Here is a 26,716-nt window from a genome sequence, read left to right as displayed (position 1 = left end):
GTGAGTGCGCCACACCAGATTTTTCAATTATTTTACAGATTGGTCCAAGAGTCAATATACTGTACCTATGAGGCTAATATTCAAACTGATATTTTATTAATTATTATTGAACGAAAATCCCAATTAAATGCTGTAAATAAACACGAAGACTTCTGCGACTGCAAACATTGACAACAAGGCAGAAGTCTTCGGGGTGATTTACAACATTTAATTGGGATTTTCGTTCAATAATAATTATTATTCATTAATAATTGGAATTTGAAAAAATGCAACTTCCAATTTATTTCCATCTGATATTCTATTGTTTTATAATATTATTATCTACTTCTTTTTTATGTGGTTGTTTGTAAATTCACAGCTCAAACGTTTCTGTTTGAGTAGTAGATTTTAATTGATTGAATCGATTAATATTAACACACATTTTTGTAAGTTCAACACAAACATACAGTCGTTTATTTGATGTACCGGTAATAAACGATTTTGTTTATTTGAATACATAATTTTCTATTTGAATGAATAACTATAGTGAGGTCCACGTTGCTCGCCGGTCGATCATCAATCGCTTGCTGGAGTGACGTTCGGTTGCGGAGCAGAGCGACAGCTGTACGCACTTTAATAATGACAGTGTTTGATTAGCAAAGGTAGGTATTGCTATCCTTGTCTATCATTCAACAAAGCGGATAGCGCTATCCCTTTCTCGCTCTGCTCTGTTGCCAGATCGTCTTTTAACAATGTAGAATTGATAATTAATTAACAAATACTTCATATTAATTATGAAAATTCATTATGAAATTATTGAAAAATATGATGCTGTTTATGCTGATATCTTGCTTAATAAAATATGATTGATTATTTTAAACGAGAATGAACCGTTAATATTACATCAATAAACCTGAATCAGCTACCGTCTATAGAAGGCATTGACAACACAGAGGATCGGCAACGTTTTTCTCCTATCTTTCTACACTGCCATTATAACGTGGACCTCACTTTAGTTTACTTTAACAAAACCTCCACCACAGCACAGATAGGTTCAAAGTTATTCTCATTAGGGGCCATAAAATAATGACAACTTTTATTACTTTCCTTGCCCTATTACCTACCATAGGTAAGGAAAGTATTGCTTTCCAAAAAAATTTAAGGTACCCTAATATCATGTTTTCTATACGTTTCAAGGTCCCCTGAGTCCAAAAAAGTGGTTTTTGGGTATTGGTCTGTATGTATGTATGTATATGTGGTGTGTGTGTGTGTGTGGTGTGTGTGTGGTGTGTGTGTGTGTGTGTGTGTGTGTGTGTGTGGTGTGTGTGTGTGTGTTGTGGTGTGTGTGGTGTGTGTGTGTGTGTGTGTGTGTGTGGTGTGTGTGTGTGTGTGTGTGTGTGTGTGTGTGTGTGTGTGTGTGTGGTGTGTGTGTGTGTGTGTGGTGTGTGTGTGTGTGTGTGGTGGGTGTGTGTGTGGTGTGTGTGTGTGTTGTGTGTGTGTGTGTGTGTGTATGTATGAGTGTATGTGCGTCTGTGTACACGATATCTTATCTCCCAATTAACGGAATGACTTGAAATTTGGAACTTAAGGTCCTTCCCCTATAAGGATCCGACACGAACAATTTCGAACAAATCCAATTCAAGATGGCGGCTGGAATGGCAAAAATGTTGTCAAAAACAGGGTTTTTCGCGATTTTCTCGAAAACGGCTCCAACGATTTTGATCAAATTTATACCTAAAATAATCATTGATAAGCTCTATCAACTGTCACAAGTCTTATATCTGTAAAAATTTCAGGAGCTCTGCCCCATCAATGCAAAGTGTGATTTTGGATTCCCAATTATCAGGCTTCAGATACAATTTAAACAAAAAAATTCAAGTGGAAAAGATTGAGCATAAAAATATCTACAATTAATGTTCACTGACATTTCCACCTAAAATTGAAAATAAGTTCGAAATTCGAGAAAATGTGTTTATTCAATAATGCAGACTGTTGGCAACTGTTGATTCTATGAATCATGACATATGACTGTGTGCTCCCACATTAGCTAGTGTAGTGTAGTGTAGTGAGTCATAACCATGAGTGGTGTGAATCAAAGCTAGCTGTAATATGTGGGTCATATGTCGCCCTATGATCGGAAAGGGTAGCAGTGACGTCATCCATAGAAAACCGTTGGGGTGAACCGAAAATAGGGTGAGCGCGGGAGAAGGGTGGGCAATTCAAAATTGGGAGATGTGATTGATTTGGGACAAAGGGTACGTATGAGAGCAGGTGTCGAATGATTATGTCATTTCATTGATTTTTTAAAATTTTGATCTAGCAGGTAACCCGTGCTCCGCAAGGTACTAGCCTAATTATAAACTTGACAAACTGAAAACTTGATGTAATGATATCTTGAAGAATTGAAAATATAACTGTCCTCGGCAATTAATAACTCCATTCCTAATTAACCGATTGACAGTTATATAACAGTTATATTAGCCTTCTTCTCGTGTATGTGGTAGGTAGATATAGAGCAGTTTATAAAAAGAACACAGTCATAGTCGAGATATTTCATCTGTAGAGCAGCTGTTTCGACGACTTTTAAAAAATCATCGTATTTCACAATTTACACAAAGGAAAAAGTACTCTGAAAACAATTTTATACACACATATACAGTAATCTGATCGTAGTTGCATATATGTTGCCGCCAATTGTCATTATGTTATTCCCCTAAATTATTTTCGTTTAAGAATGAGGCTCACAGTTCAATGAGCAAGGAAAGTTGTGTGAGTGTACCACACCAGATTTTTTGAATTATTGAACGAGCGAAGTGAGGTCTAAGATTCAAGTCGACGGTTTGGCATTTCTCTTAATGTTCAAATGTTTAAATGTTTATATGTTGCGCATTTACGGTGAAACGCGGTAATAGATTTCCATGAAATTTGACAGGTATGTTCCTTTTTACTTTCCTTGCCCTATTACCATAGGTAAGGAAAGTATTGCTTTCCAAAAAAATTAAGGTACCCTAATTTCATGTTTTCTATACGTTTCAAGGTCCCCTGAGTCCAAAAAAAAAAATGATTTTTGGGTGTTGGTCTGTGTGTGTGTGTGTATGTGTGTGTGTGTGTGTGTGTGTGTGTGTGTGTGTGTGTTGTGTGTGTGTGTGTGTGTGTGTGTGTGTGTGTGTGTGGTGTGTGTGTGTGTGTGTGTGGTGTGTGTGTGTGTGTGTGTGTGTGTGTGTGGTGTGTGTGTGTGTATGTCTGTGAACACGATAATCCATTCCTAATTAACCGATTAACTTGAAATTTTAAACTTAAGGTCCTTAAGGGCACGCCACACCAAGCTCGCTACCGCGGCGGTAGCGAAGTTTTAAAAATCGCTAGCCATGTATTCAGGTTGAGCGCGCCACACCGAGTTCGCTACCGCGGCGGTAGTACGGCGCACTACCACCTATGACCGCCTGCTAGGCGATTCAACAAAAGTTCGCTGAGAGGTAGTACGGCGGACAAAGCGAGCTCAGTGTGGCGCGCTCAACCTGAATACATGGCAGGCGATTCGAAGAGGTAGCGCAGTGCTGAGTGCTGTAGTCACGCCCTCCCCATACTATAGACTCACTACTCGGAGACTACCGCTAGCGGACGTTTTCGGTGTGGCGTGCTCAGCCGAGAAAACTACCACCAGCGGTACTACCTCGGCGGTACTGGCGAGCTTGGTGTGGCAAGTTCCTTATACCATGAGGATCCGACAATAAGAAATTCAATAAAATCCAATTCAAGATAGCGGAAAAAATGGCGGATAATGACTAAAAATCCATGTTTTTCACGGTTTTTCTCGAAAACGGCTCCAACGATTTCCTTCAAATTTATACCATGGATAGCTATTTATAAGCCCTATCACTGACATGAGTCTCATTTCTGGGAAAATTTCAGGAGCTCCGTAATATTCTTGAGAAAAATAGCAGATAATGACTAAAAATCCATGTTTTTCACGGTTTTTCTCGAAAACGGCTCCAACGATTTCCTTCAAATTTATACCATGGATAGCTATTTATAAGCCCTATCAACTGGCATAAGTCTCATTTCTGGGAAAACTTCAGGAGCTCCGTAATATTCTTGAGAAAAATGGCGGATAATGACTAAAAATCCATGTTTTTCACCGTTTTCTCGAAAACAGCTCTAAAGATTTCCTTCAAATTCATACCATGGATAGATATTCATAAGCACTATCAACTGGCATGAGTCTCATTCCTGAGAAAATTCCATGAGCTCCGTAATATTCTTGAGAAAAATGGCGGATAATGACTAAAAATCCATGTTTTTCACGGTTTTTCTCGAAAACGGCTCCAACGATTTCCTTCAAATTTATACCATGGATAGCTATTTATAAGCCCTATCAACTGACATGAGTCTCATTTCTGGGAAAATTTCAGGAGCTCCGTAATATTCTTGAGAAAAATAGCAGATAATGACTAAAAATCCATGTTTTTCACGGTTTTTCTCGAAAACGGCTCCAACGATTTCCTTCAAATTTATACCATGGATAGCTATTTATAAGCCCTATCAACTGGCATAAGTCTCATTTCTGGGAAAACTTCAGGAGCTCCGTAATATTCTTGAGAGAAAAATGGCGGATAATGACTAAAAATCCATGTTTTTCACCGTTTTCTCGAAAACAGCTCTAAAGATTTCCTTCAAATTCATACCATGGATAGATATTCATAAGCACTATCAACTGGCATGAGCTCATTCCTGAGAAAATTCCATGAGCTCCGTAATATTCTTGAGAAAAATGGCGGATAATGACTAAAAAACCAGGTTTTTCACGGTTTTCTCGAAAACGGCTTTAACGATTTTCTTCAATTCAAAAAAACCCATGGATAGCTATTCATAAGCCCTATCAAATGACATGAGTTTTTTCCTGGGAAATTGCAGGAGGTCCGTAATATTCTTAAGAAAAATGGCGGATAATTACTAAAAACCATGGTTTTTCCCGATTTTCTCAAAAATAATTGACCGATTTTTTTCAAACTCATACTCTGTATAGTTATTTATCAGCTCTATCAACTGGCATGAGTCTCCTTTCTGGGAAACCAATGGGGGGTCCACCCCATCCTTGGGAATGGACTTAGTAACCTCCTTCTCGTGCATGAGGTAGGTAGGTAGCACAGTTCATAAAAAGAACACATAGTCGAGATATTTCATCTGTAGAACAGCTGTTTTGACGACTTTAAAAAATTACTAAAAAAATCATCGAATTTCACAATTCACACAAAGAAAAAGTACTTTGAAAACAATTATATAATACACATTCAGAAGTGATCGTAGTTTCAAATATGAGCAAGGAAAGCTGTGTGAGTGTACCACACCAGATTTTTATGTTTGTTGCCGACATTTTTACAATATCAATATAAACTAGACCAATAAATATTGATTTATTGAAAAAAAAAAATAGTTTTATAGTTTTTAATATGATTTGTTATATTAAAAGCGCATACAGTACACCAACTTGTTGCATTCAATAGCTGGCGCTACAAGACAAGTCTTGCAAACAATCTCACTAATATGGTCAACTATTACAAATGAAAAATTAATAAACTCATCTAATACCTTTATCGAATTGAATTGGAGAATTTTATTCATTGGATAAAATAATAATTCTAATTAAAATCTCTTTTATTTCGAAAGTATATTTACTTTTCGTTACTCAACTTTACATGCATTCTATCTCTACACAATAGAAATTGAAACTAAAAATTGTTTGAGTATATAGCAGACGTTTAGCCAGTTAATAGAAAATAGTGTATAAATGTGACTAATGATGGCACAAATTGTATCTTAACTATTTTTAAAGATACCGACTTTTTTTTTTAATGGGAAAGGAAGAAAAAAAAAGGTGTCTGTACTATAAATTTTAACCTAAGAGCACAATTAACATAAAAAAATTGATTGAATTCTGAAGTGGCACACAACAAATAAGAATAAGGTTATGTTAACAATGAAGAAAGAACAAACCACTCTTGGTCTCAGACAGCACCGTATCGCGCATGCGTTAGTAACGGTTTTTTCCCGTTAGATCTTTGAATGTAACGTTCTTTGTGATGATGGTTACCGAGCACCGTAACTGGAGCCGTCATTCCATTTTGATGAGGATATTATTATCCAATGATGATTTATCATTAAATTCGATATAATAATCAATATACTATCATCATTTCATTCAATGAAAGAAAGAGTACTTTTCAATAATATAATTAATAGAATATAACGGTTGTTATTTAACTAATGTTAAAAAACACTATAACTAAGTCAGCATATTGTAATTTCAAAGCAAAAACCTAACCCTCTAACCTCCCCTTTCATATTTAAAACATTAATGAACATAAATCTTTGTGAAAACCTGTAATCCCTTCCAGCATATTGCAATTTCAAAGCAAAATCCTAACCCTCTAACCTATCTTTTCACCTTTGAAATATCAAAAACCATAATTCTACCTGTTTCCTAGCCCTTTCTAGCATATTGCAAATTCAAAGCAAAAACCTAACCTAACCTTATGAAACATTATTGAATATAACTTGAAATAACCTAAACCCTAACCCTTTCACATTCAACACTCTGGATTCGAAGCAAAATCCTAAAACCCTAACCCATCCTCTTATATTTGAAAGATTATTAACAATAATTTAAGGAATAATTCATTTAAGTGGAAGGTTTCATTACCTTGAACTTGAAAATGATGAATTCATGATGATATATATACTGGTACTGGTATACTGATAGGTACAGGATCAATGGTGAGTGATGAACAAGATGGAGGAGAATTGAAAAGAATTGAAGAAATATGAGGGAGAAACTTGAACATGATCAGTTGAAAAAACATAACAAAAAAGAAACGGGAAAATGGAAAATTAATTTGTAGAATGATATTCTAATTGAAATCAACTTCTTCGATTTCTTCGATTTCTCCATCTTGCTCCATAACTATTGTATTTTCAGGCTTGTAGAGACTTCCGGCAGCCTTGCAAAATTCAATGAAAGGGGTTTTTCCTTGAGATTTGCACCCTTTCAGGAACAGGTATTTGGCCAGATAGCCGGGGAAAAATGCCTTTTTTCTATGGTATCTCGGTAGAGCGGTCTTCACAGCGTTCCATGATGCTTCAATATTGTTAGTATATGAGCACCAGTAACTGGGTCATTGAAGCTCAAGCTGTGATTGACTGTAAGGTGATGAAACCCTCTCTCCTCCAATCAGTCATATGCCTTCCACAAATCTGAAACCACAGTGGTTCCAGGAAGGACATATTTTTCAAGGATTGGGATAAGTGTTCGAGAAGATCGGTCTTCCACTGCTTCCATGAAACAGTGGCCAGTACCAACATCAATCCCCCTGAAGACCCATTGCCCTTCTACTCTTTTTCCTCGATTATATTTCCTTTTTCCGAATTTCGATTCATCAATCTGTACTACATGGCCTTCACCTCCAATTTTTTCCTTCCGCTCTGAAATTGCATGGAATGCCACCTGTAACACAAACATTATTGTGAAAAAGACGAACATTCTAAAATGAAAAAAAAAATTAAATATATGAAGTATTATCTTTCTCCAACTTTTTGATCAAGTGACCCAATTATACAGATTGAAACTGCCCAAACTGAGACAGCTTATTATATTGACCGCAAGAATAAAAATCTTTTAGATAAGCAATATCTTCAACATTCACCTAACTTAGTATGACAAACATTTAATGGGCCTTGAATGATAATTAATAACAGTAGATAACCAACTCAATAGTCTGTATGAAGTCATAACATCGTCTGCATAGGTGTTAATTTATTTTTCACACATCAGAGGATAAAACGTTTATTTATATTTATTGATCCATATACAAAATACAATCCAGGTAAAAACAACAGGCATTGGCCCAAAACTGCTCTAAACCTTAATTTTGAATAAATTAGTCTAGAGGTTATATAAAAATGATAACTTAATTCACAAACTATTTTGAGTCCAAAAAGATGTATCTACTAAATTTTTGAATTTTTCAGATCAATTAATTTCAAAATACAAATCCAAACAAAAATCTTCTTCCGTAATTGCCAAAAATATTGAAAATTTCACTTAAATCCACAATTAATTATAGTCAAGTAAAAACATTAAAACATCAAACATTTATTCAGCTAAGTGGAGCAACAAATTTTACTTTTCAACTTACAATTTACATTGCATGAAATAAAAAATAGAAGGATAAATATCATACAAAACACATCTCTCTGCAGAACGATCCCAATCAACTGCGGTATTTTTAGATATTTCCACCTTTATCATCAATGCACTGCTCGGTACATTTCTGGTCCACAGTAAAATAAATCCTAAAATTTGCCACAACTGTAAGTTGGATTTGGCGAAGAAAGTTCCTTTCCGCAAGCATTGTGAAAAATTTCATTTTCTTGGTTTCTTCCCCTTTATTTTCATCGTTCCTTGACAAACCCATTTGTATCCGTCGATACGTTGGACATCCCTTCTTATAATCATTTTTTTTCTTACAATTTGGGCACTCCAGTTCTTCCTATATAATCATGCAAAGAAAACATTCAAATTTAGTGCTTGTTTGAATAAATAAGCTTTATAGACTAAATTCTATATGTTTCTTTGTACTTGGCACTATGTTTTACATTTTTTAAAAAAACATGAGGTTAATCTTATTATATAATAAGTTACTTTCAATTATAGGTACTTAAAACAAGTAATGTTATACTTCAAATAGACTTGCTCCAATAATGCACTAGATACCGTCATTAATCGATGTACAAATCGTCAGTTGTTTAAAAAAACTTGAGAATCTTTAAACTATTATATTTTTAATAGAAACTTGAATATTTTTTAATTGATCTTGTGCTTGACAAAAGTTGAAAAAGAAGCTTTAATTACTTAATTGCTCACATCACTCGATTGAACAAGACAGCCGATCTCACTACTATATCGATCCATCTTGAAAACTGTGACAAATGTTTAAATGTTTATATGTTGCGCATTTTACGGTGAAACGCGGTAATAGATTTCCATGAAATTTGACAGGTATGTTCCTTTTTACTTTCCTTGCCCTATTACCATAGGTAAGGAAAGTATTGCTTCCAAAAAAATTAAGGTACCCTAATTTCATGTTTTCTATACGTTTCAAGGTCCCCTGAGTCCAAAAAAAATGATTTTTGGTGTTGGTCTGTGTGTGTGTGTATGTGTGTGTGTGTGTGTGTGTGGTGTGTGTGTGTGTGTGTGGTGTGTGTGTGTGTGTGTGTGTGTGTGTGTGTGTGTGTGTGTGTATGTGTGTGTGTATGTCTGTGAACACGATAACCCCATTCCTAATTAACCGATTAACTTGAATTTTAAACTTAAGGTCCTTAAGGGCACGCCACACCAAGCTCGCTACCGCGGCGGTAGCGAAGTTTTAAAAATCGCTAGCCATGTATCAGGTTGAGCGCGCCACACCGAGTTCGCTACCGCGGCGGTAGTACGGCGCACTACCACCTATGACCGCCTGCTAGGCGATTCAACAAAAGTTCGCTGAGAGGTAGTACGGCGGACAAAGCGAGCTCAGTGTGGCGCGCTCAACCTGAATACATGGCAGGCGATTCGAAGAGGTAGCGCAGTGCTGAGTGCTGTAGTCACGCCCTCCCCCCACTACTAGACTCACTACTCGGAGACTACCGCTAGCGGACGTTTTTCGGTGTGGCGTGCTCAGCCGAGAAAACTACCACCAGCGGTACTACCTCGGCGGTACTGGCGAGCTTGGTGTGGCGAGTCCTTTATACCATGAGGATCCGACAATAAGAAATTCAATAAAATCCAATTCAAGATAGCGGAAAAAATGGCGGATAATTACTAAAAAACCATGTTTTTCACGTTTTTCTTGAAAACGGCTCTAACGATTTTCTTCAAATTTATACCATGGATAGCTATTTATAAGCCCTATCAACTGACATGAGTCTCATTTCTGGGAAAATTTCAGGAGCTCCGTAATATTCTTGAGAAAAATGGCAGATAATGACTAAAAATCCATGTTTTTCACGGTTTTCTCGAAAACGGCTTCAACGATTTCCTTCAAATTTATACCATGGATAGCTATTTATAAGCCCTATCAACTGGCATAAGTCTCATTTCTGGGAAAACTTCAGGAGCTCCGTAATATTCTTGAGAAAAATGGCGGATAATGACTAAAAATCCATGTTTTTCACCGTTTTCTCGAAAACAGCTCTAACGATTTCCTTCAAATTCATACCATGGATAGATATTCATAAGCACTATCAACTGGCATGAGTCTCATTCCTGAGAAAATTCCATGAGCTCCGTAATATTCTTGAGAAAAATGGCGGATAATCGGATTTATCGATATTTTTACTAGACTTTTTACTACAGTAGATTAATTCACTAGACTTTGTTAAAAATATCGATGATCGATAAATCAATTCGATATTGATTTGTGAACTATCAATAAGTGATGCACATATTATAGAGAAGCTATTATTGGAAAAATGCAATTAATTTATTCGTATTTCGATATGAATTTGAGTTCAATGATTTTATTCCAATAAATACTTGAAAATATTCTTATTGTTTTATTTTTCCTACCAATCTCGTCGATAAAACTTGAAAACATCACAATGGAGGTGAATTTTTCAAAATAATTGAATACAACTCTAGTAGAATTTTAAATTCTCCATTTTAAAATTCGCCCGTTGTCAATGTTTTTGAAAGCGAACCCAACTACAACGCTGTAGTGAGGTCCATGTTGTAATGGTAATCATTACTCAGCACTGGTATTGCTATCCGTCTATAATTCAACAAAGCGGATAGCGCTGCCTCTTTTTCGCTTTGCTCTGTTGCCAGATCGTCTTTTTACAATGTGAAAGTAACAAATAATTAACAAAATATTTCATCTTAGTTATGAAAATTCATTATATAATTATTGAAAAATATAATTTATTGATTAACTGACCAAGCAAAGTGAGGTCTTAGATTCAAGTCGACGGTTTTATATTAATTTCTATTCATGTTTATATGTTATTTTTTTATATTTAGCCTATGTTTATATGTTCTGCATTTATAGTGAAATGCAGCAATAGATTTTCATAAAATTTGACTGGTCCCTGGAAAAACAGAAAAACAAAATCTTAATAAAGTACCATAGAGAAACAATAACATAAGTAGATATCCCATGGTATAGGGAATTTATGTCGCAACTTTTACTGTTATCTCAAGCCGATTACTGTTGATTATTGTCAATTTTCACTGTTTTGTTGGGGTGAGTGTAAACGGCACAATTTGAGAGACTACCAGCGTCACATAGCTGCATGGGAAAGAACTACGTGGACTATCGGCTTGGGATAACAGTAAAAGTTGCGACATAAATTCCCTATACCATGGGATATCTACTTACGCTATTGTTTCTCTATGAAAGTACTGTTTGATAATATTTAAGATAGGTTTTGAAGTTTATCGTTAAGAATAAGTAATCTGCATATTTGGTAATCTGCAAGTGTCATTCAGGTACTGTTGAAACCAATTTAACTGTGAATATAATATATATTAGAGGTGTTTAAAATGTCGAAGAGGAGGGCCGTAATGTTGGAAGAAAGTGAGGTTAGTAGAACTAAATTATTTTTTTTCAAATTATGATGAGTGAGCGCCGTTTATTTCTTGTGATTTCATGGGCTGCACTTTAGGTTATGGGCCGCGGAATCTAGCTTTGAGACCTACATAGATCGATAGAGGAGATCAAGACGAGATCAACCATGTATAACATTGTTGTCGATTTCCAAGGATTAGCTGAAAAAACATGGCAGAATGTTCAAAATTTTTATATCAATTTTTATTTTTAATAATTTTTTGTCTACAATATGTTTAAAACTAGTGCAATCTTATGTAAAACTTGATGAGGAATCCAATTTCAGGTTCGTAACTTCAGTAGTTTTTGAGATATTGCAAAAAATATGCGAAAAAGTGCAAATTTTTGTTTTAAAAGAGGTGAACTTGTTTTCATGATGATTAATAGGTATTTTAAACTACTGGATTTAGTAGAATGATAAATTCTAAAAAAAAATATCCAGTTACTTGATTGCCTAAACTCAAAATTGTTTGAGATATTTGGGCAAATAAAAATATTGCAACTCCATTTTTTGCTACCTAGGGAGAACTTAGGTTAGAAAAATATAAGGTTAAGGGAAGCTTAGGTTAGGAGGAGCTTGGATCAGAAAAATATAAGGTTAAGGGAAGCTTAGGTTAGGAAAAGCTAGGGTCAGGAAAAGCTTAGGTTAGGGAAATCTTAGTTTAGGAAAAGCTTAGGTTAGGGAAATCTTAGTTTAGGAAAAGCTTATATTAGGAAAACAAGCTTAGGTTGGAAAACGCTTAGATCAGGAAAAGCTGAGGTTAGGAAAAGCTCAGGTTGGGAAAAAGCTCAGGTTAGGGGGAGCTGGGTCTGAGAAAAGCTTAGGTCAGGGAAAGATGGGTTAGGAAAACTTGCATTAGAAAGAGCTACACTTAGGAAAAAGCTTAGATTAGGAAAAGGTAAGGTTAGTAAAAGCATAGGTTAGGAAAGAGCTAAGGATAGGAAAAGCTTAAATTAGGGGAAGCTGGGTCTTTGGAAAGCTCGGGTTAGGAAAAGTTTGAATTACAAAAAGCTTAAGTTAGGAGAAACTTAGGTTAGGGGAAGCTGGGTCTAAGAAAAGCTTAGGTTGGGGAAAGCTTGGGTTAGGAATACGTAGATAAGGAAAAGCTTAGGTTAGGAAAAAGTTGAGGTTGGGAAAAGCTTGGGTTAGGAGAAGCTTGGGTTAGGTAGCTTAGGTTAGGGGAAGCTGGGTTTGGGAAAAGCTTAGGTTGGGGAAAGCTTGGGTTAGGAAAAGCTCAGATTAGAAAAAGTTTAGGTTAGGAAAAGCTTAGGTTAGAGAAGGCTGGGTCTGGGATAAATCCTAACCCCCTAACCTATCCTTTTATATTTAAAACATGAATAAACATAAATCTTTGTAAAAACCCGTAATCCCTTCCAGCATATTGCAATTTCAAAGCAAAATCCTAACCCCCTTACCTATCTTTTCATTTTTGAAATATCAAAAACCATAATTCTACCTGTTTCCTAGCCCTTTCTAGCATATTGCAAATTCAAAGCAAAAACCTAACCTAACCTTATGAAACATTATCAAATATAACTTGAAATAACCTAACCCCTAACCCTTTCACATTGAACACTTTTATGAAAGTGTCAAAGTCAAATTTTATGAAAATCTATTGCTGCATTTCACTATAAATGCAGAACATATAAACATAAATATGAAAAAACAACATATAAACATGAATAGAAATAAATATAAAACCGTCAACTTGAATCTAAGACCTCACTTTGCTTGGTCAATTAATCAATAAATTATATTTTTCAATAATTACATTATGAATTTTCATAACTAAGATGAAATATTTTGTTAATTAATTGTCACTTTCACATTGTAAAAAGACGATCTGGCAACAGAGCAAAGCGAAAAAGAGGCAGCGCCATCCGCTTTGTTGAATGATAGACAAGGATAGCAATACCAGTGCTGAGTAAACATTACCATTACAACATGGACCTCACTACAGCGTTGTAGTTGGTTACGCTTTCAAAAACATTGACAACGGGCGAATTTTGAAATGGAGAATTTAAAATTCAACTAGAGTTGTATTCAATTATTTTGAAAAATTCACCTCCATTGTGATGTTTTCAAGTTTTATTGACGAGATTGTTAGGAAAGATAAAACAAAAAGAATATTTTCAAGTATTTATTGAAATAAAATCATTGAACTCAAATTCATATCGAAATACGAATAAATTAATTGCATTTTTCCAATAATAGCCTCTCTATAATTTATGTGCATCACTTATTGATAGTTCACAAATCAATATCGAATTGATTTATCGATCATCGATATTCTTAACAAAGTCTAGTGAATATTAAAATTGATTTCTGGTCCCTGGAAAAACATAATCAAAGTACTGTTTGATAATATTTAAGAAAGGTTTTGAAGTTTATCGTTAAGAATAAGTAATCTGCATATTTGGTAATCTGCAAGTGTCATTCAGGTACAGTTAAAACCAATTTAACTGTGAATATAATTTTAGAGGTGTTTAAAATGTTGTGAACAAAGTGAGGTTAGTAGAACTAAATTATTTTTTTTTTAAATTATGATGAGTGAGCGCCGTTTATTTCTTGTGATTTTATGGGCTGCACTTTAGTTTATGGGCCGCGGAATCTAGCATTGAGACCTACATAGATCGATAGAGGAGGAGAAAAGCTTATGTTAGAAAAAAGCTTAGGTTAGGAATAGCTTAGATTAGGAGAAATCCAAGGTTAAGAAAAAGCTAAGATTGGGAAAAGCTTAGGTTAGGAAAAACTTAGGTCAGGGGAAGCTATGTTTAAGAAAAGCCTAGGTTAGGGGAAGCTTAGGTTAGGAAAAGCTTACATTGGGAAAAAGCTTAGGTTAGGAAAAGCTTGATTTGATTCAATTATTTTTACAATCTTTTGAAGCTTCTGAATTGCATTGGAAGCTGAATAAAATGTGATCCTAAATATCGGTCTGCACTATGCCTATGCAAACATATTGAACTCTTCTAAAGCTAAAATAACAGCTGTGAATAACAAATAGTGAGTAGGTTTTTGATTTTGTATTCAAATTTTTTAAATAAGTGCAATATTTCTAGAGTTTTTAATTTATTGTGATACATTCTGTGATTCATTTAGAGTATAAAATCAATCTTCAAAATTCAAAATTTTAAATCATCATTTCTGGACCGAAAATCAAGTGACGACGAAGCAGTGTGTGACTATATAACCTTATCTTTTGGACAACATTAACATTTTATCAAAATTTTGGAGAGAAATAGTACAGGCTCAGCCTAGTTTTTCCTCCAATGTCATAATTGTATTACGATTATAGTATTTTATAAGGTGTGTTGGCACTGGACGTGCACTTTAGCCGTGACCGGTGTGGTTACAAAACCTTGGTCGTGTACTAAATAAAACAACAGTGTAGAATTTGAAAACATATTTGTGTTTTTATTCAATTATTATGAAACAGTTCTACAATATTGACAATGACTCAGTTAAATTGTTCATTTTCAAATGTGACTGCCATATATTGTTGAACTGTGAGTTGATTGAAAATATAATGACAGCATTGAGCTTCAGCCTATTAATAATTTTCGCAAATGATTCTACTCTCTGTGATAAATGTATGAATAAATACATACATGAGGAAATGCTCTCCTAATATTTATATCTTTTGAGTGTAGCCTACATTATTCATCTTTAATAATAATTAGTAACACTCGGCCCCTGCGCTCAGATTTTAACCTTTTCAGGGACCTCCCATAGTTAATATTACTATTTTACTTTTAACTTATTTTGGTAATCTATATATATATATAAGCGAAATGGCACTCACTGACTGACTGACTCACTCACTCGCAGAACTAAAAATCTACTGGACCAAAAACGTTCAAATTTGGTAGGGATGTTCAGTTGGCCCTCTTTTGGAAAAAGATTTTGAAAAATTGTCAATGATACGCCCAAAATCTGTGTTTTTCAGGGTTTTTTTAGCGTTTTCTCAGCTTTATCGAGAAGAAATAAACAGAAAATGTTCAAATTTAGTACAGCAGAAGCTCAGCTAGGGTGTAATAATGTTGTGTTAGAAGGAATTTGCAATAACATCAAAGATACTCCCAAAATTAGTGTTTTTTTCTGCTTTTTCTCAGATTTATCGAGAACAAATGAACAGACATTGTTCAAACTTAGTACAGAAGCTTTGCTAGAGTGTAATAATGTTGCATTAGAAGGTATTTGAAATAACGCCAAAGATACACCCAAAATTAGCGTTTTCCAGGGTTTTTTAGCATTTTCTCAGCTTTACCGAGAAAAAATGAACAGAAAATGTTCAAATTTAGTAAACAAGCTCAGCTAGGGTGTAATAATGTTATGTTAGTAGGAATTTGAAAAGACGCCAAAGATACGCCCAAAATTAGTGGTTTTTTGCGTTTTCTCAGTTCTTTCATCAAGTTATAGACAGAAAATTTTCAAATTTCGTACAGAGGTTTAGCTAGGGTCTAAAAATTTTGTGATGAGGTGTCTTTAATATTTCATCAAAGATACACCCAAAATCAGCGTTTTTCTCAGCTTTTCTGCGTTTTCTCAGTACTTTGACTTTCTGATGGAATGAAGCATGCTCAAACGAAAAATGCAGGTGAGCGAAGCGAGCCCGCTGATCTCATTTTTGGATGATCCAGTCAGGGGTCCAGGAGGCGGAGCCCACTTGCTAGATCAAAATGGCGAGCGAAACGAGCCTGATGGCTAGTTTCATTTATATAATTATAGACAATGTCTTTTTTGGGACTAATTTTGATATAAAAAGAGTTATGAATCTGAGATCCATTTTGAATTATTTTGACACATGCTCCGGCAACTAATGCCATTTTCAAGTACGATACTGAATTTTATTTAAATCATAGACATGTATGCATATTGTTTTGGAGGAAAACTATTGATATTATTTTAAAAGCTTCAATTATTGATTGATTGAATATTGAAATAAGATCATACAATAATGCATAGCAAAGCTATTCTCATCAAGGATGTGCAAAGGCAAAAAACCCTTTTTATTGGTGATATTTTACTGAAGTTTATTGATTCGTATCGAGCTATCAAAAAAATGTATATTCTAAAGATTTTTTCCAATTATTACTTTTTGAAATCTGAATGGATTTTAATTTTTTTGGACAGATCATTTCAAATTTGATGAGATGAATATTCATGAAATTATTAAGATGAATTCTTCATAGATTGAATGAAGCAAAAATTATTTTTTGTGTAGTTGAGAAGTTGATATTGTGGTAATTATTCATATAGAATGAAAAAGACTAAGAAATTGTCAAGAACCACAGATTTATTGATACCGGTACTTATAAATAGTTTCTTTTTCTGAAATAATTTTTGTTGAATGAAAAAGACTGAGAAATTGTCAAAAACCACAGATATCAATAAATCTGTGGTTTTTGACAATTTCTTAGTCTTTTTCATTCAACAAAAATTGACTATGAATTGACAATGAAAAAGACTAAGAAATTGTCAAAAACCACAGATTTATTGATACTTAGAAATTCTAAGTATCAATAAATCTGTGGTTTTTGACAATTTCTTAGTCTTTTTCATTCAACAAAAATTGACTATGAATTGACAATGAAAAAGACTAAGAAATTGTCAAAAACCACAGATTTATTGATACTTAGAAATTTCTTAGTCTTTTTCATTCAACAAAAATTATTTGAAAAATTCAATTCTTGAGAAATTCATTCAATTTACAATGCCCGAAAAAAACTCAAATGAGAGTTGTTTTAGTAAATTAAATATTTTTCCCAAAAAATGATATTTTAAAGAAATTTTTGTTTTATTCAATCAACAATATCCTACCATGAAGAATTTATCCTTAGAATTTCATTAATTTATTATCTTCCGTATTTGAAATGATCTGTCCAAAAAAATCAAACTTCATGTGCTCATATCTCAGAAAAGTCCTTATTTAACCTATTTCCATTTTTCCAGTTTGAATCAACAAATATGGGATCCAAAGCGGGAGAAAACCAAGAAAAATCTTGCAGTAATAAAGAGAAATCTGTAAATTCAGCTTTCGAGACCCGTTTCCATCGTTTATTGAAGAGCAACATGCTCTGCGACTGTGAATTTGTTGTGGGTGAGCAGAAAACTGTGATTAAGGGACACAAGCTGCTATTTTCTTTGGCCAGTGAAGTTTTTCAAGCAATGTTCTGTGGAGACTTGAAGGAGACAGCCTCAGTTCAAGTTATAGACTTGGAACCGGAAGGATTCAATGGTATGAAAACATACATATACACCGGTGAGATCAAGTTTACATCAGTCTTCCACGCTCTACACACTCACACCGCTGCACGTAAATACATAATCCCAAACCTGCCACAAAAATGTGTGGATTTTATTGAGAAAACACTGAAACCATGCGACGTTTTAGAGTTACAAGACACTTGTAGGATTAATTGCATTTCTGACTTCGACAATCTGTGTAGTAGAATTATAAACCAGAATACAGGGGAGGTTTTTAGTAGTGCATACTTTCCATCTGCAAGTATAGATGCGGTTGAGTCCATCTTGAAATCCTCCTCTCTAAATGTCAAGTCTGAAGTGGAGATTTTCATAAATTTCGAGCGATGGGCTTCGGCTGAGATTGAGCGACGTAAAGCTCCAACCGAAGATGTGGCTATGTGTTTTAACAATCTCAAAAAACACATTCGGTTCCTGACAATGAGTGGGGAGGAATTTGTAGAGAGAGTTGAACCATCACCGCTTCTGACCCGTGAAGAGAAGTATGCAATTGCTATTAATAAAATGAAATTGAATCCAAGGGTGACCGCTGAGAGTATATCAATGATTCAGGAGCCACGAGCAATGGATTTTAATATACATTATTATAAGCACAAGATAATATGCGAGGTTGTGAATAATAAGTTTGAAACCAAATATCTTAGTATTGTACCTCGAAGAAATATTAATCACTATGAAATCGAAATACGTGTTGAGTGTATTAATTCTGCTCGATCAATCGAACTTGGAGTGTCATTGAATGGTGAAATATATGACATGTATGATGATCAATATATGCACCCTGGCTCTGGAGAAAAAAAAGTGATGATCATAGAATCAAAATTCAGTGTACTTTCTGTGAGAAATTGCAATGATCTATCTCTCCGGAATCAGAATGAACGTGTTGAACAAGTTCTGCATTTTCAATACATTGAGGAAGATGATTATTATCACATCAATAGCAAATTTCCATTGTTAACAATACAGAAAGACAGTCTGAATGCTAATCATTATTTTAGAGATGCTCATGGAAGGAATGTGATCAAAATTGAAGCATTGTTTTCATTTACATTCGATGGGATCGAAATTGAAGCTTAAAGTCTTCTGTGATCTTGGAAATCCAGATTTCTTTGTTCGATTCTATCCACAAAAATCCAATTTGTGTGAATGATTATGAATCCTGTTCGGAGGTTTTAAGTTGAGTTTAGGTTTTGGGAGTTGAGAGATAAGGTTTTTTCGTAACAGTTTCATGAACATTTTTTTCGAAAAAAGGACAAGTATGATTTTGAGAATATTTGTGTTTTGATGTTAAACTACTCATGGAATTTTTTTGGATTGATGGTATTATTTACTTTGTTGGAAAGAAGAATTTTTAATTTTGTAACATGAAGAAAAATAAAAATTAACTTAAATGGAACTCTGAAATGAGTCACTTGTTTCATTATTTGGTCTGATTACTTGATGAATTATAGACCAACAATAAAACTGATAGGTTTTTGATGGATTATTCTCAAGGTTTTGACAGATTTTCCCATCTATGGAACTTTCTCAATATTATCATAGAGAAACAATAGCGTAAGTAGATATCCCATGGTATAGGGCGTTTATGTCGCAACTTTTTCTGTTATCTCAAGCCGATTACTGTTGATTATTGTCGATTTTTACTGTTTTGACCGGGTAAGAGTGTATGAACGGCACAGTATGAGAGACTACCAGCGTCATAAAGCTTCACAGGGAAGAACTACGTGGACTATCAGCTTGAGATAACAGTAAAAGTTGAGACATAAATGCCCTATACCATGGGATATCTACTTATGCTATTGTTTCTCTATGATATTATTATGACTTTCATTCAACCTTCAATCTTCTGATAGTGGTAGTATTGGGATTTCTCAATCTAACATTATGGTTTCTTAAGTAATATTCCATTAATTAATTGGTCTAGTGGATAGAGTGCTTGCGTAGCAACCTGGAGATCCCGGGTTCAAACCCCACTCAGAGCCAAAAGTTTTTGAACAGGTCACTCCCGTGTTATGGGATGGGCACGTTAAACTGTCGGTCCCGGCTGAAGTATGACAGTCGTAAGGCCCATTGACGGCTCAAATGATATATCCAAGTGGGGTGGAACTTCCGTCTGGGACTCCCCCCACCAATAAGTGCCATACGAATATAATTAATAGGTTATAAAAATTGAAGAATTTAGAATATTATGCCAATTTCCCAAGTGATATGCTCAAAGTGTGTACAGACTTAAGCGCCACAAACGAGCGCATTTTTTCTCATCAGTTGATTCAAAGCTCATCATATATCTGTTTTTGTACAGTAAGTGCCGGTTGCACAACAGCCGCTTGAATTTTAACTGTGATTAATTCTACGAGAACCAATCAGAGAAGCCGTCTTATCGAAAAGGCCTTCTCTGATTGGTTCTCGAGAAATTAATCATGGTTAAAATTGACCGGCTGTTGTGCAACCGGGCCTAAGATACAGATAATAATAATAAGCATAGCATCAGCTGATGAAAAGTGAAATGCGCGAGTTCGTGGCGCATGAGTCTGTACGCACCTTATAGAATAAGCATACTAAAAACTTTCTCTATTGTGATTATAGGCCTACAACTGTCACATGAAACATAACTAGTAGTTCTGTGAACAGTAAACCTCGCGCTCAGTAAGTTACATTGACCTGTTGTTATGTTCTCCCAAAAATTAATAAATTTAAAATGTCTATAGACCTAAAAAATCCTAAATAAACATAGAGCTTTATGTCCATTTTCAAGATGTACGATGTTTTTGAACGGGTAGTATTATAGTCCACTTGACAGCTGATTTATGAGGAATAATTCTATAGTCTGATTTTTTCGGTAATATTGCCGTATGAAGGAGGCTCTTTTCCCTTTTATATTATCCTTGAAATGCAAAATCTCCAAAAACCTTGTATATACGTCGACGAGCAATTTGAAAAGGAACATACCTGTCAAATTTCATGAAAATATATTACCGTGTTTCGCCGTAAATGCGCAACATATAAACATTTAAACATTAAGAGAAATGCCAAACCGTCGACTTGAACCTAAAGGTGGGATTCATGAGCAGTTCACTTTTAATCAGCTGATGCCAAGCTTTTTATATCTGTATCTCACCGTTTCTGTAAAAATACAGATATAGTCAGCTGATTGAAAGTGAATTGCTCATGTTCGCGGCGCGTATATCTGTAAGCACCTTTAGACATCACTTCGCTCGGTCAACTCTATTCATAGCAAATACGGATAAACTTCTAGTGAAGAAGAAATAAATTATGATGATTTTTGAGAAATAATATTCATGGAAGTTGAATAGATAGAAAATGTATATTTTCATGGGTCGCTTGATTGAGTTTGTTAGAAAACCAAATATTATGTACAATAAATCATCAATAATATTGAGAATAACTTCTACAATTTTCAATATATTCAAGCTACAGGATTTAAAATAGAAAAGTAGGATATTACTATAGATAAACAATAGCATGAGTAGTTATCCCATGGTATAGGGCGTTTATGTCACAACTTTTACTGTTATCTCAAGCCGATAGTACACGTAGTTCTTTCCCGTGAAGCTGTGTGACGCTGAGACTATCATATTGTGCCGTTCATACACTCTCACCCCAACAAAACAGTAAAAACCGACAGTAATCGGCTTGAGATAACAGTAAAAGTTGCGACATAAACGCCCTATACCATGGGATATCTACTTACACTATTGTTTATCTATGATATTACTTATTACTGGATTAGACCGGTAGTCAATATGGGAACACGTTACAATGTCAGTGAAAATGGCAAATGAGTGTTGCCGATTCTCTGCCTTACCACTGCCTTCTATAGAGGATAGCTGATACAGGTAACTAATGTAATATCAACTGTTCATTCATGGTAATGATAATGGCCTATATGAATAAAACCAGAGCAAATGCTCATGAGCAAGAGCATGGAGCATAAGGTTTTGCTCATGAGCAAAAGGTAGAAGCAAAAGCAATTGCTCATTTTTATATGAATAAGCTTTACCTTATGCTCCTGAACTCTGGAGCAAATGCTCACGTATTTTAAAGATTTTTCATCAGCTGATTCGCTTTTGTATCCTTAGTTTGTTTTTATAGTACACGGAAGCGCTAAATATGCAAGTAGGGTGCACCGCTTTTGTTTGCTTCGTCTGCTCTGTTTTCTATTTATGAATAGAGTTTTAGGTTAGTTGAGTTTAGAATTTTGAAATAACGTGGAAAAATTTCATATCCATAATAATCTTCAGCATATTCTTATAATATCAATAGCCTTCTTATAATCGTCTACACTTTCATCTTCTTGAATGCCTATTTCCTATTTTGTGATGGCTATCTTTATAAAAGGTATCTTTATCTTTTGTATTTATTCTTTTGTAGGGATAATGGTGATATATATCATGGTTGAATCTAAATAGTTATTTGTGCAACTAGTGCGCAAAGTGACAGTTTGCTGCATCGAAAGAAACGTTTACTTGGTTTGTAATGGTTGTAATGGTTTCTTGAGTGCAGCAAACGAACTTTGCGCATGCACGTATTTCACATTAAATTTTTCCTACAGTTACCATTGAATAAGAAAAGTGGATAATTATGGGTAAAATTCCCTGAAATCCATAAAATGTTTTTCTGTGTAATTTTATTATTAATAAAAACCTTAATTTATTTAAAATTGAATAATAATAATTGAATTATACTGATTAGTGATTCAATTGAAAATGTATGTGACTGCTTGAAGGGGGTTTATGTTATGTAAGCATTGAAATGACTATAATCAAGGCACATAATGGCAAGGCAACGCTGTTCTCCTCTGCCATTATAACGTGGGCCTCACTATGAGTGTTACCAACTTCATTTTGATTTTGCTGCACTGGTGCTCCATATAACCTACTAACTATTTTGTGTTGCCATGTTGCAAATCTGGAGTACGCAAAGTACTCTTTTTGCGCACTAGTGCGGGAGAGTGATTCTTTGCGGCCTGCAATGAGTGCACAAATGGTCACTTTTCAAGGTATCTGTAGGAAAAGGAGTTTTATAGTTCTCAACTATTGGTTGTGATCGTATCTGGTATAGTTTCCTCTTCCTCATACGAATTAGTTGAGCCATTTTACTATGAGCAAAAGGTGATAAGCTGCTCTAGACTAGACTACTCACCTTTTTTGAAGCATTTGCTTCAAAAGTTGAGCAAATGCTCTAGTTTATTCATACACTTTTGAGCAAAAGCCTTTACTTTTGAGCAAATGCTCAAACTATTTTTTTGATGAGCATGAGCAAAAGGTTTTGCTCACGTTTATTCATAGAAAATGAAGCAAATGCTCCATATTTTGGAAGTATAAGCAAATGCTCAACTTTATTCATATGGCCCATTAACTTGACATTGCGGAACTATATTGAAATCCATGTTATAATAGCAGTATTTGATTAGCAATGGTATTGCTATTCTTGTCTATCATTCAACAAAGCCGATAGCGCTATCTCTTTCTCGCTTTGCTCTGTTGCCGAATCGTCTTTTAACAATGTAGAATTAATATTTGATTAACAAAACATTTCATCTTAATAGATTATGATATATAATTATGAAATATAATTGATTATTAAAACGAGAATGAACAGTTAATTACATCAATGAACCTGTCTCAGCTACCATCTATATAGAAGGCATTGACAAGACAGAGGCGACGGCAACGTTGACCTCCCATCTTTCTCCACTGCCATTATAACGTGGACCTCACTAAAATAGAATATTGTTCAAAAATAGGTTATTCCATATCTATAAACTCAACCATGGATATTGAATCTACCATATTCATGGTATTGACATATTGAATTCAATATTGTCTTTCATCAACAGTATTCATTCTTAAATAAATATTTAGACTAATCCTGATAATATTTTCCAATTATTAGAATAAATTAATCTTAAATGGTTACACATCCATAGATCAGCATGAACAATCTATCTTTTTATCTATTTAGATAATATTAATTGTGGTGATAAAATTGTCATGTCAATATACAAATATCGAAAATAAAATTGATAATATCGATAATTGATAGCTATATCGATAATCGATAAAATATCGATATTCAATAGTCGAGTTACTACTATAGTCGATTTATATCGACGTTGCAGAACTATCTTGAAATCCATGTTTATTATAGTACAATTTATATTATAGTCGCTTTAGAGTTTACAAGTTTATGTTTCTTCAATGGTTCCAAATTTTTTAAATAACCCAATAGTATTAGTTTCAAGTGGTGATTGAGTGGAATATTACTTATCAATTTATTAATTAAAGTCATCTAAATTCAAAATTTATAGTTTTCATGTTTATTTTAGACTAAAATTTTATAAAAATTGTACACGTGGAATTCTAACCTTATCTTGAACTTTGTCACCTATAAATTTGGAAGAGAAATAGCACAAGGACTACTGTACCTTATTATTTTATCTTTCATGTTATCGCATTAGTGTCATTCGCATAGTAAATGAATAAATAAATAAATATCGATACTGATCTAAACAATCGATATACAAGTCTTGTAATATTGATATACAGTATTACATTACTAATTCTTTAGTTACTAACTCATATTGTCATTCGCATAGTAAATGAATAAATAAATAAATATCGATACTGATCTAAACAATCGATATACAAGGCTTGTAATATTGATATACAGTATTACATTACTAATTCTTTTGTTTTTTTTATTTCATTGACAGTCACAAATCATGATGTACATTAGAATAAATATTTTTGTATTTGATAAATAGTTCTTTGTATATTTCATTCCCTTCTTCATGATTATTATTCATATTATTCAAGTTTATTTCAACTCCACAATAATATTATCATACTCAACCATTCCCTAACAAACTCAAGTTATTCAAATATCTATATAATAAAAGCTAAATGGCACTCACTCACTGACTAACTGACTGACTGACTGACTCACTCACTCACTCACTAACTCGCAGAACTAAAAATCTACTGGACCAAAAACGTTCAAATTTGGTAGGTATGTTCAGTTGGCCCTTTAGAGGCGCACTAAGAAATCTTCTGGCAATATTTTAACTCTAAGGGTTGTTTTTAAGGGTTTAAAGTTTGTCTTTTAGCATGTATATTCTTCTTCTCCCAATCTCTTAATTATAATTGAAATTTCCATATCATATTATGTTTCTATAGAACTATAATCTAGATAGAGTACCTCTTCGAAACAGTTGTTAACTGGCAACTAAATTAATCATTTTGTCAGGTTTGCATTAAGTTGAATTGACTTTGTTAGGTGGTGCCAAGTTGAAGATTTAAATGCATTAATCGCGGAAAAATTGATTGGGCACTGCTACTTCAATCCTGGGAATATTATATTACTAGCCGTCAGGCTCGCTTCGCTCGCCAAATCCGTTTAGCCAGTCGTTCAGTCTGGACCCCCGACTGGATTGTCCTAACATATGATAAAAATGCTCAAATGAAAAAATGAATGCTGATCTCATTCTTGGACGATCCAGTCGGGGGTCCAGGGGGCGGAGCACTCTGGCTAGACGGATATGGCGAGCGAAGCGAGCCTGACGGCTAGTCCTTTATATTTTATGACACACTAGCAGGTAGCCCGTGCTTCTCAAGGGTCCAATTGAAAACTTGACCTACTAGAATCTTGAAGAATTCGAAATAGGCCTACAACATCCTCGGTAAATTGAGAAGCTCCATGCAAAATTTCAAGTTAACCAGTCCTACATGTATTTTATATTAGAAATTCGACTGAGTTTTATTCTAGTTTTTTTTTTATTTCATCTTGTATAATTATCTCTCACTCATTATCACCTCTCAGTCATTTTTCTATACTCAGCTATAGGACCCCTCCAACTCATCGGGTAATTTTATATCTAGCCTAGAAGCAATAAATCTATTCATGACTGCCATTAAATTCGATGTTTTGTTACAGTTGTAAGCCTAGTCACGTACAAGCAATAAACCAAAAAGGTATTTTCAATTTTTACAGCAATTTCTATGTTCAGAAAACACTTTTAGTGGACAAAATAAATTGGACTACATGTGTCATGAGAGCATAAAATATACTAGTAGTTCTGTGAACAGTAGACCTCACGCAGTATTCTCATCCACAAGTACCTGATTGAAACTATAGACCTTATGGAAATACAGCAATAGACTGGCTTCTCCACAAATCTGTGTGATCACTTGTCAGCTGATTCATGATCAATAATTATTCTATAGTCTGATTTCTACACCAATATTGATGTATGAAGGAGGCTCCTTCTTCCCTTTTATATTATCCTTGAAATGCAAAATTTCCAAAAACCTTGTATATACGTCGACGCGCAATTAAAAAAGGAACATACCTGTCAAATTTCATGAAAGTCAATTATTGACCGAGCGAAGTGAGGTCCAAGATTCAAGTCGACGGCTTAGTATTTCTCTAAGGGTTGTTTGTACAGTCAAAGCTTAAACTCGATTTAATCAGGTGGCTTGAACTCAAAATGAAACACATAATAACAAACTAGACTTGATACGGATTTAATCCAGTTTAAAATTAAATTTAGTTTTAAATTAAATTTAGTTTAAACTGTCACTGTGCAAAGGGCCCTTAATGTTTAAATGTTTATAAGTTTACTAGCCGTCAGGCTCGCTTCGCTCGCCGTATCCGTCTAGCCAGGGGGCTCCGCCCCCTGGACCCCCGACTGGATCGTCCAGGAATGAGGTCAGCAGGCTCGCTTCGCTCGCCTGCATTTTTCATTTGAGAATTTTTATCATATGTTAGGACAATCCAGTCGGGGGTGCAGACTAAATGTCTGGCTAAACGG

General features: G+C 34.5%; 1 protein-coding gene across 5 annotated transcripts in view; it reads left to right on the top strand.

Moving 5' to 3' along the window:
• The window catches only part of LOC111051161 (BTB/POZ domain-containing protein 2), a 36,968-nt gene extending 17,686 nt beyond the window's left edge, over positions 1-19,282 (top strand). The window contains exons 1-2 of one of the 5 annotated variants that reach the window (XM_039433432.1): positions 11,347-11,593; positions 17,572-19,282. In XM_039433432.1, coding sequence (XP_039289366.1) covers positions 11,555-11,593; positions 17,572-18,960 — 1,428 coding nt within the window. In that variant the 5' untranslated portion in view covers positions 11,347-11,554 and the 3' untranslated portion in view covers positions 18,961-19,282. Of the gene's footprint in view, positions 1-11,346; positions 11,594-13,909; positions 14,130-17,571 lie in introns of those variants that run through there. The other 4 variants (XM_039433435.1, XM_039433434.1, XM_039433436.1 and 1 more) reach the window with 4 other exon arrangements.
• The last annotated feature ends 7,434 nt before the right edge of the window (positions 19,283-26,716 follow it).

This window comes from Nilaparvata lugens, chromosome 7 (assembly GCF_014356525.2).
Source record: "Nilaparvata lugens isolate BPH chromosome 7, ASM1435652v1, whole genome shotgun sequence".
NCBI classification, from domain to species: domain Eukaryota; kingdom Metazoa; phylum Arthropoda; class Insecta; order Hemiptera; family Delphacidae; genus Nilaparvata; species Nilaparvata lugens.
This window is presented reverse-complemented; position numbering and strand designations above follow the sequence as displayed.